At 35.2% G+C, this 19,140-nt stretch overlaps 1 protein-coding gene across 2 annotated transcripts in view; it reads left to right on the top strand.

Annotated features, from left to right (window-relative positions):
* Positions 1 to 19,140, top strand: part of NEK7 (NIMA related kinase 7) — a 163,328-nt gene that overhangs the window by 114,109 nt on the left and 30,079 nt on the right. For both annotated transcript variants that reach the window (XM_086693492.1, XM_086693493.1), the window contains exons 6-7: positions 8,155 to 8,263; positions 9,417 to 9,524. In XM_086693492.1, the coding sequence (XP_086549618.1) occupies positions 8,155 to 8,263; positions 9,417 to 9,524 (217 nt within the window). The remainder of the gene's footprint in view (positions 1 to 8,154; positions 8,264 to 9,416; positions 9,525 to 19,140) is intronic.

Here is a 19,140-nt window from a genome sequence, read left to right as displayed (position 1 = left end):
TCCCTTTAAATTTGGTAGAAGCCTTAAGACTCTTTTCCTTAATACAGACATAAAGTTAATTTTATATGTTGATTTTAACTGTTTAGAAACTTGCTTTATATTATTCTTTTATTGCTAATTATCACAAAGATAGCAACTTAAAACAACACAACCTTATAACCTCACAGTTTCTGTGAATCACACACCAGTTAGTGAGTTCTCTGCTCAACATCTTAGAAGACTGAAATCAAGGTACCAGCTGGGCTATGATCTCATTTGGGGTTAAGGGTTCTCTTCCTTATTCACTGGTTGTTGGAAGAATTCAGTTCCTTGCAGTTATATGACTAAAGTCATTATGTTTTTGTGATTATCAACTGGGGGCCATCCTTGGGTCCTAGAGGTGTCCTGCTGTGCCTTGTCACATGGCCCTTTCCATAGCCTGGCATTTTGTTCCCTCAGACCAGCAGTAGAGTCTCTCTGGCTTTGAATCTCTGACTTTTTTGAAGGGCTTACCCAGTAGGCTGGCCCATCCACCAGGATAATCTCCTTTTTGATTACCTCAAAAGCAGCTGATTTAGAACCTTAATTATATCAGCAAAATCTTTCCTGCCATATAAGATAACATGATATAGGAAAGACAGTTCATCATATTCACAACCCAATTTGCATTCAAGGGAGGAATTACATACCAGGACTTGGGAATTTTGGGGGATGAAGTATGTCTTAGAATTCTGCATATTACAGGCTTTGATAAATTCGCTAAAATATTAACAGTGTTTTAGAAATAATTATTATCTCCAAATCTTAGAACTTATAAATCTTATTTACCTTCTTGGTGTGGTTGTTTTTTTTACATTTGTAGACACATTTTTATTTGTACTTATCCAAATTTAGAAGCTATACTGGAAATAAAATCACTTTGAAATGTCTCTTACACTTTTGACCTTTGAGTCCCTAAAGCAATAAAGTCTTCCCAGTAGTACCATCTATCTTTAATCACTCAGATTTATAGTTTACCAGGACACCTACAGTTTCCATTTCAGCATCTGACATAAAATGTATAGCCCAGGCCAGACAACTATGAAAAGTGCCAGTGATTCCAAATACAGTCAGTTTCTCTCTAAGTCTATTGTATAAGATTGTCATCTCTGTTTTATCACCTTACAGATATTTGGAAGTCTAAGGTTAAAAATCAGTGATACTATCTGAAAAAAATCCATGCAGAATTAAATATTATATACGTGTGTGTGTGTGTGTGTGTGTGTATACATAATTACCTACACATAATGCATGTAAACTATGTGTATATCTATGTAGATTTATGTTTATATATGATATGTATGTATAGGTGTGTTATACAGAATTATTTATTTAAAAAAATTTTTTTCAATATATGAATTTATTGTCAAATTGGTTTCCATACAACACCCAGTGCTCATCCCAAAAGGTGTCCTCCTCAGTACCCATCACCCACCCTCCCCTCCCTCCCACCCCCCATCAACCCTCAGTTTGTTCTCAGTTTTTAAGAGTCTCTTATGCTTTGGCTCTCTCCCACTCTAACCTCTTTTTTTTTTTTTTTTCCTTCCCCTGCCCATGGGTTTCTGTTAAGTTTTTTATTTTTATTTATTTATTTTTTTTATTTTTTATTTTTTTTAAATTTTTTTTTTCAACGTTTATTTATTTTAGGGACAGAGAGAGACAGAGCATGAACGGAGGAGGGGGAGAGAGAGAGAGGGGGAGACACAGAATCGGAAACAGGCTCCAGGCTCTGAGCCATCAGCCCAGAGCCCGACGCGGGGCTCGAACTCACGGACTGCGAGATCGTGACCTGGCTGAAGTCGGACACTTAACCGACTGCGCCACCCAGGCGCCCCATGTTTTTTAAATGTTTTATTTATTTTTGAGACAGAGACAGCATGAGCGGGGGATGGGCAGAGAAAGAGGGAGACACAGAATCCAAAGCAGGCTCCAGGCTCCGAACTGTCAGCACAGAGCTGGACATGGAGCTTGAATCCTTGAACCTTGAGATCATGACCTGAGTTGAAGTTAGACGCTTAATCAGCCTTGCCACCCAGGTACCCCCAGAATTATTTGTATAGAAGCAATGTTACTGACAAAATGTCACCTGGAGTTTCTTTGATACTTAAGTAGTTAGATAGTGAAGTAGAAGAGAACTTAAGGACTTTAGTAAACTGAAAATTGTATATCCTAATGACCATTATATAATTCTGTGAGCATAACTAAAAGGTGATATATAACTTTTGAATTGTATTTACTTGGGAGAATGAGAAGAAAATTTTCAAAGGACGCCTTGCTCTTTACATTTTAAGGTAATATCGATCTAAAGCTGCCTTTTAAAAATCCTGTAACATCACAAGCAGTCGTATTGGTAGCTATAGACAATTAAGTAGAGATTTCTACCAGGAGACTTTTACTGTCTCATTGTTCTGCTGTTTCCCTTGTCCATTAAGAATATTGAGATATCTTTTCAACTATCTTACCATTGCTTGGTGAAACAGAACCAGAAAGAATTTATTCAAGAGGTGAATGTTTCCATTTATCTTTGTGACCTTGTGTCTTCCAAAAGATTAATTTTCTGCTTTTTTGTCTCACTCTTTCTATCTATAGTAGACAAAACATCTTAAGTATTTCCAGGTATCTTCTCTATTAGTTTTAGTAACATGGGAGCTTCTCTTAACGATTATCCATGTGTCAGCAATGTAGGGATCGTTCCTTGTAGTAATTCCGATGCATTCATATGTTTTTTTTTAAATTTTTTTAATGTCCTAAATTTCTTTGATATCAATGTGCTAATGTTCAGAAGGCAGCTTCTTTGGGAGAAGAACATTATGACTTTATAGAGTTTATTTTATTTTTTTTGTTTGCTAAATAGTTTAAGGTTTTTCTTTTCCCAAGGCTCAGAAGAAATCTTTACCTGTTTCACATTTTCTACCCTAAGAGTAAATGTATTTCAGCTTCCTTAATAACCCACACAGTTTTGATCTGGAGGAATGAATAGATTATGTTGATATTCTACTAAATTATAATCTAGCAACAACTAAATACTCTTAGCAGATTTTCCAACACTACAGGAAAGGAAAAAGACAAGTGGAGCTTGCATGGGAAATATTTTATCAAAGTAGGTAAACTGAGATGGCGGTGATAAGTGTTTTCAGTGGTTTCGTGGCTGCCAGGCCCATTCCACTCCACACTTTCTACAGTGACTTCAGATTGTTGAGTTTTATTCAGAATGCCAAGAGTGAAAATATTCACGTGTTACAAACTAGTATTACATACCACATTCTAACTGAGAAGTAACGATTCCACACATTTATATAATTCCCAAAAGTGTGGGTAGTAAGTATTTGTGCGGGTTAGTCTGTTGAGACCTCCTTATACCTTCAGAAGATAGACGTTCTGCAGAAACAATATATAATACAAATCACACTTAGAGGCATCAGTTACGCTTTCAGAAGCACCCTGTCTTTTCTAACACCTAGTCTCTGTGCATTGAATTTCTTTGAAACAACCACCAAAAAATGTAGTCTTATAAAAATGCATTATAATTACAGAGATATGTTTGGGAACATAACATCCCTTCTGATGGTAAATGTTTGACCTATTTCAAGTTTATCTAACTACCTGTCATCTCCTGTGAAGATCATTTATAGTATTAACTGGACCTATGGGGCTCTCTGAGGTATTACTATTACTATTATTATTTGCTTCGTTTTTATTAATTGGAGATTTGTAGGATAGGACATACCAGTAACATATTATTTTTAAGTGTGAAAATGTGCCAAGCAGGCCTTTATTTGTTTAAGTTTTATTTGTACCTGAGATTGTGGAACCCGAGATTATATTTTTTTTTTAGAGGTGGTGAGGACTATATAGCTCATCTCCACACTCTCTGGGAACTGAGGCCTAGCAGTGTTAAATGGCTTGCTCAAGATAATACAGCCAGTCACCGTCAAGGCTCAGAATCAGGTCTATATAAAAGGTGGTAACATAATGGATTATGTTAGTGGTACATTAAACATCTGACAACACTCCTAAGGAGGAGGTACGTCTGTCCTTGTATTTAACATAAATTATTTACTTCCTCTTGTTCGATACTTGGAAGAGATGGAGCTGGTGCTAGTCAAACCTAGTTCTCTTATTCATTCTTTCTCATTATTTAATTATCATTTCTCCTGGTGTTCTGCAAGAATGCCTTGCATGCCAGGATCACATTTGCTGCTTTTTGTTTTTAACTACAGCATACATTTGTAAAGGATGCTGGGTGTAAGGTTCCCAGGACCAGCTACGTGATTGTGGGTCCCTTATAACAAAATTAAGAATTTCAAGATGGGGGCGCCTGGGTGGCGCAGTCGGTTAAGCGTCTGACTTCAGCCAGGTCACGATCTCGCGGTCCGTGAGTTTGAGCCCCGCGTCGGGCTCTGGGCTGATGGCTCAGAGCCTGGAGCCTGTTTCCGGTTCTGTGTCTCCCTCTCTCTCTGCCCCTCTCCCATTCATGCTCTGTCTCTCTCTGTCCCAAAAATAAATAAAAACGTTGAAAAAAAAATTAAAAAAAAAAAAAAGAATTTCAAGATGGCAGCAACAGAGCATTAAACTAAATACACTGCCCTGCATGACTGCACAGGTCGCCCATGTCTGAAGTCAGCCCGGTGGTTCTAGATGTATTGTCTGAAACTTTCTTCTTTAATGAATAACATACGAAACTGTGGACTTAAATATGATATGCCATGGATATTGATTTTTTTTTAAAAAAAAACAAGAACATAATTTTCTGGGTTTTTTTTCTTTATGCTTGAATTTATTGTTGTTCTTATCATTGAAGCTTTTCCCAAGATTTCTAGAGGAGGAATGCTAGGATTGCAAAATTTAGAAATAAGTAAAGTATATGTTCCATTTGGAGTGAGAGTGTCTAGAGTACAGGAACCAAGTGATCCCATTGAGTCCAAGAAAATGGTCCTTAAATATTCAATGTCCACTATATAATTGGATTTGGTTTGGGGCATTTAATTTGTAGGAGGATTTTGGATAATTAAAAAAAAAAAAAAAAAGGTCTGACTGTTTTGTCAACATCTTTGAATAGAAGCAGCTTGTCTTAGCTGTCCTCTTTTATATATATATATATATATATATATATATATATATATATATATATATATATATATATCATTTAAGTGGCAGTGTGAATATGTTTTACCGGGAATGCTGAATTTCACCTAAGAGAAAGCTGGTAATCTTTTTACACATAAGTGAGAATATAATCTGATGTTTGATATGTACATTGGCTATTTTGGTACACGTTTCCTTAATTTGAATGATGTTCAGTGTTTACTTGAATGATGTTGATGGAGATAGTAGACAGATTTTTAAAATCACAAGTATTTGAAGCATTGCATAGTGAAAAGACTAGCTTACTTAAAAAAAAAAAAAAAAAAGACCAAGTAAAAATTAATTCCAAGTGATCAGGTATACCTGAGTGCCAATTTCTGCCTCTTCATAAATTTTTAGGTATGTTATTTTCAGATTAAAAAATGTTGCAATTCCATTTCATAATATAAATGTAGTAGAGTGCCATGTTGTATAGTCTGCCTTTTCACATAAATGTTTATTGATAAGTAACCTTGCATTATTGGTTGCATTATTTCTTGCTTTATTAAAAACTTACCATGTGGCAAATTGACGTGCATTTTTAATTTCTGTATGTTGGCATTAGATTTTTTTTCTAATCTAGAGCTAAATATTTATATAGGGCTGTCTTTTTTAAAGAAAAGGAGGGTTTTTGAACAGTAATGCTATTTGACTAAATAATTAACTTTTAAATGATATGTATATATTAGAGTAAGTTTCAAGAGGAGATTGTTCTCTTGTTTTTTTTTTTTTTTAAATACTTTGGCATTATGTAAGTTTCTGCTCTGTAGGGCTAATATACATTTTACCAGTAGTAAAAAAAATTCAAATTTTCATTGCATTTTTTCTGTTCACCTTTTTTATAAGAGATAGCCAACAGTGCCACCATCAGAACAGACAGGCTTTTCTTATCATAAGTATTGGTTTTCTCAAAAAAAAAAGAAAGAAAACACCAAAAACCCCTACACTTAAGGAATGGTGGAAAACTGCATATGGTTAAACAGGCACATAAAACATATTGTGAAATCCCAATGACATAATGAAACTGCCTTTGATTTATTTTATGATCAAGTCAAATTCATAAAATTATTCTTCAGAAACCTGTTTCTACTTTGGATACTTATGTTTTGCCAGACCATTCGGTCTAGGCAGCATTATATTGATGTCAATTTATTGTTTTCATCTTTAATTTGTTGTTCAAAGAGACAGTCTCAAAGAATATAAAAACATGAAAATGATCAGACCATCTTGGTCTGATAACATCTTACCTAGTGTACATTTTGAGGGCAGTATTTTCATTCTGATTTTCCTATATATTTGATTCATTTTTTTAAATAATGAGACTTTAAAAGTAAGCTGCCAAGTTAACAGTTATGATGATTTCAGAATCTATCTTAAAGCATAAATTTTTTCTTGCATGGTCTGATACTTACATGATGCAGTATATTTATTTTTGACTGAAAAGAAACCTGGTCCCCATCTTCCTGTTGACATCAAACAGTCTTCTGATATGCTAATCCAGCATCAGGGAGAGCACATAGACAAGCTTTATTTGGACTCATTCCAAATCTGAAAGAAAATTATATGTATTGAACTGATTTTGCAGCATTGCCCCCTTAGAATGAAAAGTGATGTTGACACAGTCTTTAATTAAAAATACTTAATATTGAGACATGATATGGGAGGTTTTCAACATTTTAGTAATACCCTGATTTGCTTTTCAATTACCTGGTCATCTAATTGTTATTGGCTTTTTGCTACTGATGTTAATAGCCATTGAAATTACTAAGTTCATTTCCTTAGCATGTGTTATAATAAACATTAACCTAAAGTTATTAGCTTTTCCTTAAAGATTTATCCTTTGACATATTGAGTGCATATGAGACAGTAGATAATAATCTTTTGCTAAGTGTGAAGTAGGGATATGAGCAGATCTCCCTGTATTGTTTTTCCTTCCAGCCTGCCCTCAACTGGTCACAAGGGTAAAAATTGACAAAGATACTTGTTTTAGAGTTAATCTGAATGATATATTCAATAACAAATCAGTTGAACTTCCAAAAATGTTTTCAGATAAAATGCACTACAGTACACATTTAAATACTGGTATCTGTTAAAACCTATATTAAAATTATCAGAAAATTCCAAGAAAACTTGTTTAAATGTAGTATTCATGTTGGTCATTTATAAATATTGTTAAGTAGGAAGCCAGTTGCATTTTTGTTTTAGAAATATAATTTTTATATAATGAATCTTGGTGAATCTTAGGAAATGAAGAACTTTGTTTTTAAATGAGTATGTTATTAGTACATTCTTCTAGCAAGTGTAATATAAAAAATGGGCATAAATAATCTACCTCTGATTTCGCAGTTATTTTGGCTATTGCCCTCTTATGCGTGATGGCCCATTCTTTCCCAACTAGTCTGTTGGTGCTCCATTTTTGCCCTGACCTTCCTATGATGTTTTTCTTCCATGAAGTTTAGTTTCATTCATTCAAAGTACAGGTTTGACTTGTAATGTGCAATAGTCATGAAATATTCATGAAAACTTTTTATATAAATCTCTTTTATTTAATTTTTAATAAATTAACTGATATTTCAAATCACCAAGGTGGTTCAATATTTAAAAGGAATTCTATAGTCAAACTTAATGTCAGGAGAAGAATTGTCTTTTAATGAACATAATTACCTTCAGGTTTCTAGACTGTTTTGTTCTGGGTTTTCTTAAAATGAAATTTGACATCGTCCTCTTAGGCTAGGAAATTATTTTATATAGATGTTAATTTTTTGAAATATTGGACATCATAAAGATGTAGCATTATATGGCCTGTGCTAACTTTAGATACAATAGTGAGAAATTTAAGCTAATATGTCAGGTAAAATTCTCGGAATCATCTCACTGTGGGAAGTCATATGCTTTTTAGTTGGTAATAGGTAGATAAAAGTAGGTGTTTTTCTGACAAGGCATTTGGTGTGTCAGGATCTGGTCTTAAGATATTTTAATTCCTCTAATTCTTATTTTTAATTTTTTAAAAAGCATTTTAAGAAACAAAAGAGGCTAATTCCTGAAAGGACTGTTTGGAAGTACTTTGTTCAACTCTGCAGTGCATTGGAACATATGCATTCTCGACGCGTCATGCATAGAGGTAGGGTAAAATCACGAATAGGTTTTAATGTTGTTTAAACGATGCAGGTTATTAGGCAATTTAAGAATAAATGCCTTCCAATCATGGGCATAGCATCATGCTTTCTTGGCTGATTTTTTTCCAAATTATAATTTACTAGAATGAAAAACCTCTAAAGCCCTATCTTGGTTTTAAATAAGAATGAGAATTAGTTATTTTTCTGCCTGCCTCTTCTGAGCATCTTACTGATGATGTTGGTAAATTAAAAAAAAAAAAAAAAAAGATGTAGGAAAGCAGAATACGCATAAGGAAGATTCCCTTATCAGATGAACAATGTATATATTATGGCCAACTTCATTTTTTAATTTTCAGCATTAGCTCTTAATGTATTCTTGATTGTCAGTCTAATGGTTGGACAGAACATGTAAAGATTACAACACTTAGGGATTGTATCTCTGATTTGGGGTATGAGAAATTTCAATGTAGTTTATTTAAGCAATTATGACTTCTAAGGTCATCTAGTTATGTTCAGATTAGAGTTATAATTTTATATTTTATGTAAATGTATCAACAAAGTAATGTTTAGTAAGATATTTAACATTGATATAAAATGGAAATAAATTTATTTTGTGCTTTGAATTTCACAAAAGTTGATTTGAAAATGGAAAACAAAATGCATTTTATTATTTTTTAATTTAATTTTTCTTTAACATTTATTTATTTTTGAGAGAAACAGTGACAGAGTGCAAGCTGGGGAGGGGCAGAGAGGGAGAGACACAGCATCTGAAGCAGGCTCCAGGCTTAGAGCTGTCAGCAGAGAGCCTGACGCGGAACTTGAACTCACGGACCATGAGATCATGACCCGAGCCGAAGTCGGACGCTTAACCGACTGAGCCAACCAGGCGTCCCAACAAAATGCATTTTAAATGAAAATTACTAGCAATCTTCATGGTGCTGCATTGATGATTATTTCTCTATCAGAGAACTCAGAAATAATAGGATATATCAGAAATATTAGGATATATCAAAATTATTGAAAATAAAGTAATTGGATCAAAATTCAAACTGACTTTCGTTTTTAAGGTAGATTTTAAATTCTATGAAAAGTGTTTTAATCTCTTGAAAATACCTAAGCTTATATCATCTTTCACCTGATTCCTTCATCTCTTCACAGATATAAAACCAGCTAATGTGTTCATTACAGCCACTGGAGTGGTCAAACTTGGAGATCTTGGGCTTGGTCGGTTTTTCAGCTCTAAAACCACAGCTGCACATTCTTTAGGTAAGAGACACAGTGTAATTTCATTCAGTTATTGTGTGTGTGTGTATGTGTGTGTGTGTGTGTGTGTGTGTCTGTGTGTGTGTGTGTGGTTAAAAACAACATAAGGGACATACTATTTATATGCCAGCTCTTACGTTCTAAATAAAACTATTTTTAAAATCATCGGATCCTCAGTAGATCCCTACAGCTCTCTATCAGGTATAATGTGCTCATTCACATGACAGTTGGGTACTTCTATTGATTTGACTCCAGGTAGACACTTGGTAAAAGAAAATGCTAATAAACAAACCTGGTTTTAACAATTGCCATAGAGCATTTGTTTTATTCTCCATTTAACAATATTGAAATAATATGATTTAACCATATCTTGGAAGAGGACTTCACCTGACTGTCAAAATACCGTAATTTGTAAATGTTTAGTTATTAAAATAACACACATAGTTGTGATTACTGCAGAGAGGAAACCTAAACATGATCTATTACTAACAAGGAAAATATTCCCCTAAATAATATAGTAAAAGATATCTGCTGTTTATTCATTCTAGAGTTAATAATATGGCATTGTCCTTTATATCTAAAATAGAATGAATGTAGCTATTACAACATTGTAGTAGCAATGGAAAGACAGTTGTCTACTTTAGAAACAATAGAAATTACTAGGAAGAAATAATTTCTAAGAAATAATTCTTAAACCAAATAACCTAAAGAGAGTGACAGAGCTTCTCTTAAAACTCTTCAAATTACATTTTGTCCTTGTTAATATAAGACTTAGATAACATAGTAACAACCAGACTAAAATAAGAATTAAGATAAAAATAAGATGACTTTAATTTAATTGTACCCCATCTCTGGCGTCATAATTTCAACAAAAACCATTAAATTTTTGTATAAAATTGTGTGTAAATATGAAATAAAAACTTTAAAACGGCCTGATGAAGAATAGGTGAGTTACACTAAGCACAGTATTGAAACAAGCATCTGAATTAGTTGACTAGACCTTTTAAAGTTTTTCTGTCTTTGTTAGCAAGATTCTGTGTGAACTTGAACTTGTTATTTTAAATTTTTATGTCTAGACCAGTACCTGGCACATAAGTAGGCACCCAGTCACTAGTTGCTGAATGACAAAATGTTGGATTCTAAGCTATAAAGAGTGGTAGAAAGATAATACTTTATCCTTTTCCCAGAGTTTTAGTTTTGTCAAGTACTTTAAGAAAATAAAGTTTCAACTGATATTGAGTAATACTGTTTTATTCCCTTTCACTTTACTTTTATTTTTATAGAGGATTACAGGTTTTCCTGATAAGAAAATTTGATATGAGATTCTATAAGAAATACATAAATCTGAGTAGGACTTTGATAAAGTTTTATTTGGAAGTTACAACAATTACAATGCAAAGAATAGATTTCTGTGAAGAAAACATCATTCCATGTCAATGTCCTTTCTCACTAGTAAAAATAACAAACATGTTTTCACTTTGTTACTCACCTGAGTAACAAATGTCTTAAGAGCATTCTGTCATTTGTTTACTTAGAAATGCTACGTGCGCGCGCGCACACACACACACACACACACACACACACACACACACACACACCCCTGTACATACCCATGCTCGTGCACGCATTTCTTTTTTAAATGCAGCTTTGCAGACTGTCACTCTGAGCATGCTGTAGTCACCTGACCCTTTGGAGCCAGTATATGAAACTCCAATCTTACCAGTTTTGGAAATGGTCTTCTTTAGCTTGCCTGCCACTGCCTCATACAAAAGTTCCCAACAGGGCTTACAAAATGCACCTTCAAGCGTAGGCGATGTGCTAGTCCAGATTATGTGATATGGAGACTAAACTCATTAAGAAAGTATTACCAGGTTTTATCTAAATCAGTTTACTTAAGGTCGTGTAGTTTTATGTAAAAATGCAGGCATATATGTGTGTATGTGTAAAATACATGGGGATGCACATAATTACATAACATTCTAAGACACAGCCTGTAGTACAGCCAGTGAGGAGGTAACAATGAGATCATTTCTTTGATGAATGAATTAGAAGAAAAAGAATTTCTTTCACAAGCATTTTTTCTCATATTGAGAAAAAAATACTTTTTTTAAAAAATATTTTTTTAATGTTTATTTTTGTGAGAGAGAGAGAAAAAGAGAATGAGCAGGGGAGGGGCAGAGAGAGAGAGGGACAGAGGATCTCAAGCAAGCTCGGTGCTGACAGCAGTGAGCCCGATGTGGGGCTCGAACCCACGAACTGCAAGATCATGACCTGAGCCCAAGTCACTTTACCAGCTGAGCCACCCAGGCTCCCCTCTCACATTTTCTGTGGCAGATAAAGTTATATAGGTAGTCAGATTTTGAATCCGTATTCAGTACTCTTTTTTTTTTTAATCAAAAGTATGTCAACATAGAATATTGGATAATATACATAGATAATTTCTTGGATCAGGCTTAAAAATTACAAGTACAAAATACCATGTTGCTGGATGTACAAACCATATTCAAATCCTCAAAATTGAAAACAATTCTCAGAAACTTTCACTTTTTCTTCTACTCCCTCACTGCTCCCACCACATACATTGAATCAAATATCTCTTTTCTATTCCCTCTTCCTTAATCCATAGTGACTTCATGTTTAAACTAGGAAAATATTCTTCCTTATTTCTAATATTAAAAAATAAAAAATGAAAAATAACTCTGTGTATTCTCGGCAGAGTTATCTTCCTAAAAGAGATTATCTGATTTTGTCACTGTCCCCCAAATCCTTGATGGTTCCCAGTTGCCTAAAGAATATCATGCAAAGTCCTTAGCTTAGTAGTCAGGGTCCTTTCGTGTTTGGTGTCCTCTATAACTTTCCATTCTTATCATTGACTACACATCCCTACCTCATTATATGCCAGCCTTGTTTTTCCTCTTGCTTTGTTCTGAATGTGAGAAATAGCATGGTGTTTTGGAAAGAATAGAGGACATCTGAACTGACATGTCCATTGTTCTGCAGGACCTTGATCAAACCTTCTATTAACTTTCTAAGGCTCAGTTTCTAAATTTATAAAACTGGAAATGTAGGTAATAACTATTCTATGCTGTGCCTTAATCTCTACCCAATCCCTAACCTAATAATGCAATGAACATAAAGGTGTTTTCATTCACTGTAATGTGCCATTAAGTTGCTTATGTTAACACAGTGGTGGTGGTGATGAAGATGTAGAGAAAGAAGAGGGAGAGAGAAGGAATTCATGCACAGTTTATTATTCTGTTAAAATACCTGAATTGATTCATTTAAAAGACAGTTTTAGTACCTTCTTTATGCATGTTCTATTCTAGGGGCCAGGAACAAGCCTAAACAAGACAAAGTCATCTTCATAGATCATATCTTGTGGTGAGAGGGAATAGATAATCATTTTACGTCTTTGTTTTTTTGTTAGCCATGTGACAGGGCATGACTAGGAGGGGAATTATTTTAGAAGGGACATGGTCAGACAAAGCCTCAGTGAGGGCAGTGTTTGAACTGAGATCACAATGCAGAAGAACCAGCTACCTGGGACCTGGGGAAGAAGGTCTCAGGCTGACTGAAGAACAGTTTACGCAAAGGGACAAAGGCAGGATACTCTCTAAGCTCAATCTGGAGAAAGTTTGCTGGCGGAGGGTGAAGGAAGGGTCTTGGCCAGATTTGAGAAGAGTTCACATCTCATTCCTGGTGCAGTGGCAAGCTTTTGGAATTTTGTAGTAGGAGAGTAACATGAGGGGCCCTGAAGACTGTAACCATGAACTTGTTTCGTCGTCTTCAGGATAATCTTGGCCAGTATTGTCTGCTGTTTTCAGGTTCTTCTTTGTCCTGGTGGTTGCCTTCCTTTGTCTCTGAGTGCCTCTTAGGATGTGCTGCCCAAAACTGAGCAGCGATACCATGAGATACACATGAGCTCATCAGCCCATAGAACAGGAAGTGTGTCACTGCCTATAATCTGTGATCTAGACAATTCTTTTGTTTTTGTCCCCTTCCTCCTTTTGTTATTGTACATGAATTTATGGGAAGTCAGATCTTCATTTAGTGCTTCTGTATTGATTTGGACAGAGGGTGTTGCTAGGGAGACTAATTGTAGGATTATATATATCCCTGTGAATCTTGACGGGTTTTTTTTTTTTTTCATATTATCAACCTTATAAATGTTACAGGTGTTAGAAAATCTGTTATATATATATGTCTACATCTTAAAATTTAAATGAGGACAAATCTCTCTCCCTTGAATCAAGCTTCTTGACAGTCTAGATAAATGGCTTTAGAATTTCTTTACAATGACCCCAGCAACATTGTGACCCCATAGGAACATTACCATATATAATTGAAGCAAAAGTTTCATGTGACAGTGTTTTACATTACAACTATAATGCATTCTGATATTGTCCTGTTTTATTTTATTGAAAATAATGCTAGCTGCAACCTACTAAATTGGTTTTACAACTTATTAATTAGTAATGACCTGCAATTTGGAAAACACTGGTCTGTGTTTACAGTGCTTTTATGCTGTTCCATTTACTTAAAGACAGATTCCGATTTTTCTACCTACTCTTAGATATTCTCCTGAATTAGTCATTTACAGTGTTCGCTGTGTTTCTGGAGGTGGGTAATAACATGCATGGTATCTCTGTACAATTTGCAAATCATTCCATTCCCTAAGATCCTTACACATATATGTGAGCTATAGATATGGATTATTCCCATTCCAGAATCAAAGAAATGGAAGCACAGAGAGATAAGTGGACTGTATAGCTAGAAGATAGTGAGTGGCCTATGGCTTCCTAACTGTGGGCTTACTCTCCCAACAGTTTATTTTTTTCACCATATCGGTACCTGGTGGCATTTTCTCCTACTCTATTAGTGTTTTCTTATTTGTTGTTGTTTATTTCCATCTGCAATTGCCTTAGTCTGCTCTGTACATTGCATAGGAACCCACATATGAAAGCATAATTTGCTCTCTCTCCTGGATGTCACTGCTCTTGATGCTCCAAGATTCAGAAATAAACAGGAAATAGAGCTCTAGGATATTGAAGTCTGTGTTCATAACCATTCTGTCTACCAGCAACTTTGGCTCGTATTTCTAAGGAAGTGGCTCTTCTAAACTGTAAACTACAGTTGTGCCAAAGTCTGTGAAATAGGAACATGCCAATCAAGGTGTAGTTTTTCTCACGTCACAAAACACAGAATATACTTTTGGTACACTTACTTCTTAACTTACTCTAAAGCCTCTTTTCAGCAAATGTTCTGACTCAGAGGTAGCTTGCTAAGGGATCAAGTATCTTTACCTTTAAATATTGAAAAACATAGCAGAATACACAGAATAATTTTTATGTATTCCAAATATATGATTTTTAGTAAAATCATACCATACTACCCTTATTTCCTATAATAATGACCCAGAGGAATCCTCTCCTGTTATTAAATAGCAACAACAGTAACAACGAATATGTGTATAGCGCTGATAATTTACAAGCAGTTTTAAAGCACATTTTCTCCTCTGTTCCTCAGTATTCTAGAAGTAGGTAGAATGGCTGTTATAAATTAAGAAACTGAGGTCCTCTAATACTGAACCTGACTTCTACTCCTATACCACCCTAGAATTCCTGATCCTTACTTTATATAATTTGTCTTTTCTCATTAGGACTTCTTATTTTATAATATGCTATGTAATTTTTTTATATAAATTTAAAAACATTAACGTTTTAACTTATTTTTGAGAGAGAAAGAGAAAGAGACAGAGTGTGAGCAGGGGAGGGGAAGGGGCAGAGAAAGAGGGAGACACAGAATCCGAAGCAGGCTCCAGGCTCTGAGGCTCGAACCCACCAACTGTGAGATCATGACCTGAGCCGAAGTCGGATGCTTGACCAACTGAGCCACCCAGGAGCCCCTATAAAATTTTTTAAATGTTTATTTATTTTGAGAGAGAGCAAGCAAGCAGGGGAGGTGCAGAGAAGGGGGCGGGGGAGAGAATCCCAAGCAGGCTCCATGCTGCCAGTGCAGAGCCCAATGTGGGGCTCAAACTCAAGAACCTTGAGATCATGACCTAAGCTGAAACCATGAGTCAGTTGCTTAACCAACTGAGCCACCCAGCCACCCCATCTAATATGATATATAACTTATTTGTTATGCTTTGTCCTTTTTGTCTCTGTCCTACAGCTAAAATTTAATCTTTATTAAGAAAGGGTTCTATGTGTTTTTGGTTTCCTGATGTATTCCAAACACCTAGAATACGGCATTGCACATAATTGATATTAAATATTGATTAAATGATGAATGGGCTTAGAGACTGGCTGCCCATCAAAGGATGAATTTAATTGAATGTATCAGTACATGTGGGTTAGATTATGTTGCAGTAAGGAGTAACACCAAAATCTCAGCTGGCTTGGCGCTAAAGCATATGATGTCTCATCACCCACTGTGGGCCTTGTGTGGCCCTCTCGGGCAGCTGCCCTCCTCCATGTAGTGACTTGTCATTTCAGGCAGCTTCAATCTCATGTTATCTTCCTATCAACATAGCTTTTTGTCAGCTCGTGAGGGTAAGGGAACATGGACAATCACGTACTGGCTCTTAATTAAATTCTTCTGCTTCATTGTAACACAAATTACAACCAATCTTGTTTTATTGCCCAAAACAAGTCTCGTGGCCTTACCTATCTCAAGGGAATCGGGTAGCATAATTCTCCCGTGTGGTCAGGAAGAGGAGAACCAGAAATAATACATAATAAATGTGAGCATTGTCCAGGGCCGTGAGATAAAGCAAAAATTATCTGGTTTATTTTGTCTGTGGTTTGTTTTGTAGCCTTTCTCTACTTGTTTGTGTGTGTGTGTGGTGTGTGTGATATATTTGTTGCTACTGCAACTAAAGCATAATTGACTCTCAATGGGAATGGTGAATAGAGAAGTAGCCATATATAGGGAATTTTCGTCACTCTAAGAGCAGAGAGATTACTATAATGATTATGATTTTTTTTCAGAGAAATTATTTTTAAATTCGGAATAATTCATGAAGCTCACCGTAGGATTGACCCCTCTTGACTTTTCTCTTGATCAGTTAATCTGTAGTTATCCCTGATGGATGTGTTTGTGATAGAGATCTTATTTTGGTCAAAATAAAAAATTTATAATAAAAATTATTACTTGCCAAGCTTCAAATACCAACTTGGATTAAGTGCCATGTAGCACATGAACTAATTTCTTTTGTATTACTCTAATTCAACATTAAGGTAGTTGTGATTACCTAAATTACAGTCATATCAATTAGTGAACAAACCAGATTTCATTTAAATTACGAAAGACCATATTTTATTCTTTCAGTCTTCTTAAGGTAAATGTATTGGCTTTTCCTACTTCCCCTGCCTTCCCTAAAAAAACTTAGAAAACATACCTCATACCATCCCAAAATAACCCAGTGAGTTTTAAGGGGTCGAACAATTTTCAAACCATATTCTTTGCTCCTTAGCCCCCGAGTACCTAGTGTAGTTCTTGGTGTGTAGTCGGTTCTCAGCACATTGAATGTTCCAGTCTCCCATGCAATGCATGGATCATTAACACATTTGTATTTGTTTTCTATTTCTGCCCTAACAAATTACCACAAATTTAGTGGTTTAAACTCTTTCTCCATCCTTACAGCCAACAACGGCAGGTAGAATTCCTCTCACACTTTGAATCTGTCCTGCCCCTTCCCTTGCATATCTTACTGATGATTTAGGATAATCGGTCTGTTTTAAAATCTATAGCCTTACGTTTGCAGAGTCGCTTTTGCTGTGTAACATCTGATATACAGGTGTGACGCCAGAGGGCAAAGATTATGGGGGCCGGAATTCTGCTTACCACACACTATTTTAGTAGACTTCATGGAGAATCTTTTCTATCTTCCTCTAAAGACTGACGGATAGGATGAAGCTGTTTAAAAGTCAGAGGTTTAATGGAAGTTTGCATTGTTGAAATTAAGCACTTTCTTTTTTGGCAGATATTTTGACATCAAAATTTCACATTTTCATTATAGACCGTTATGGGTGTTTTATTGCACTGTGATGTACTTTTACTTTTAGGGAAGAATATACCATACTTGACATAATATAAATTTTGCAGACAAGTTCTGTCATTACTATTAGTGTATTGGCAATTTTGTTTTGTTTGTTTTTTTTAGCAAACTTTTATTTAATCCTCAAGGGACTTCTCTCCTTAATACCAGTCCTGCTTCTTGAGTGGCTTACTCCATCATAGACTAGAATATAGGAGATAAAAAGTAATTTTAACAAAACTTAGTTAGAAAGGCCAATCTGCTCCAAAGGTATGTATAAGTAAATAAGGTTAGTTAGCTACCATTTAAGCAAATCTATTTGCTTCCGAGTTGCTTTTATTATTCACAGTGAAGTGTTTCCTGTCTGACTGCTGCAAAGGAGAAAAATGAGAATAATTAGATTAATAACATTGCAATATGGCAGTTTTTTACTTGCTTTCCTAATGACCCCCAGAAGAGAAAAAAAGATGGAGAATTTTCTTTTTGCATGTACATGTGTGAATTTAACTATTACATGTGTTTGTTGTATATCCTGAAAATGGCATAGATTAAAAAAAAAAAAAGGTAACTAGAACTCTAATACTGATCCTTCTGCTATATAATATTTGAAACCCATTGCGGGGGAATTTTGTTGTTGTTGTTGTTGTTGTTGTTGTTGTTAGGATTGCTTGAATTCCTCTTTACCTTCCACAAGGAGATAAATAGTTCTCAGATTTTGTGATGTTGCAGAAGAGTAAATGCATGGCCATCCATCACTCAAGCCAGATATCAGAATTTTCACACTGGAGTCTCTTGAGTGCACAATTCATGTTCCCCACACTATTTCCAAGTGTGATATAGCTTCTGATTTCAGCTTGGAAAATTAGTGTTCTTGAATCAGGCATTAAAACAGTTTCATTGTTGGTGCCAAGTGCCACCTGTGGTCACATACTGGTTTTTCCCACACCTTTCCCTAGCACCTCTCTGTGGATTTTCTTTGGCTTATCCCCCTTCATAGTTTGACGTGGTTTGGGGCCATAAAGGCAGCATATGTTCAGTCAGTGCTATAGGCTACTTTCATGGATTTATTTTTAACATTCTGTCCTTTCTTGACTGAAATAATGGCTCTAAGAAGAAGCTACTATCTGATTTTAAGCTGCATGTTTCACCTCTCAGTCACCGTAACAAGGATGTATTTGAAACAATCAGAGCAGCTGTTAGAGTAGCGGAATTTCCACATGTAGCCCATTGAACCCAGACCCTGATTCCTGGCTTCTCATATGTACATACTGACTTTTAGAAGGTTTCTCTACTTCTTTATTTGAAAATATACAGTTTTCTGTTGTTGTTTTGTTTTGTTTTGTTTTTATTTTTTAAGTTATATTTCACAGTGGTCAGTTTTAATGGAATAACTGTTTATTTAAAAGCAAGTTTCAAATACCTGGTTTGAATTCCAAATCCACACCTTACCTATTTTGTGATCTTTGGCAAATTATGTGACCTCCCAATGCCTCCTCTCTAAAACAAGGTAACAGTAGTAATGTCTCCTGAGACCACATCATAATGATCCCCATGTCACCAGCACATGAGCCCCATGAG

This window comes from Puma concolor, chromosome E4 (assembly GCF_028749965.1).
Source record: "Puma concolor isolate L17-30 chromosome E4, mPumCon1.1.hap2, whole genome shotgun sequence".
Taxonomy (NCBI): Eukaryota; Metazoa; Chordata; class Mammalia; order Carnivora; family Felidae; genus Puma; species Puma concolor.
Note: the sequence above shows the minus strand (reverse complement) of the source record. Positions and strands in the feature narration are given on the sequence as shown.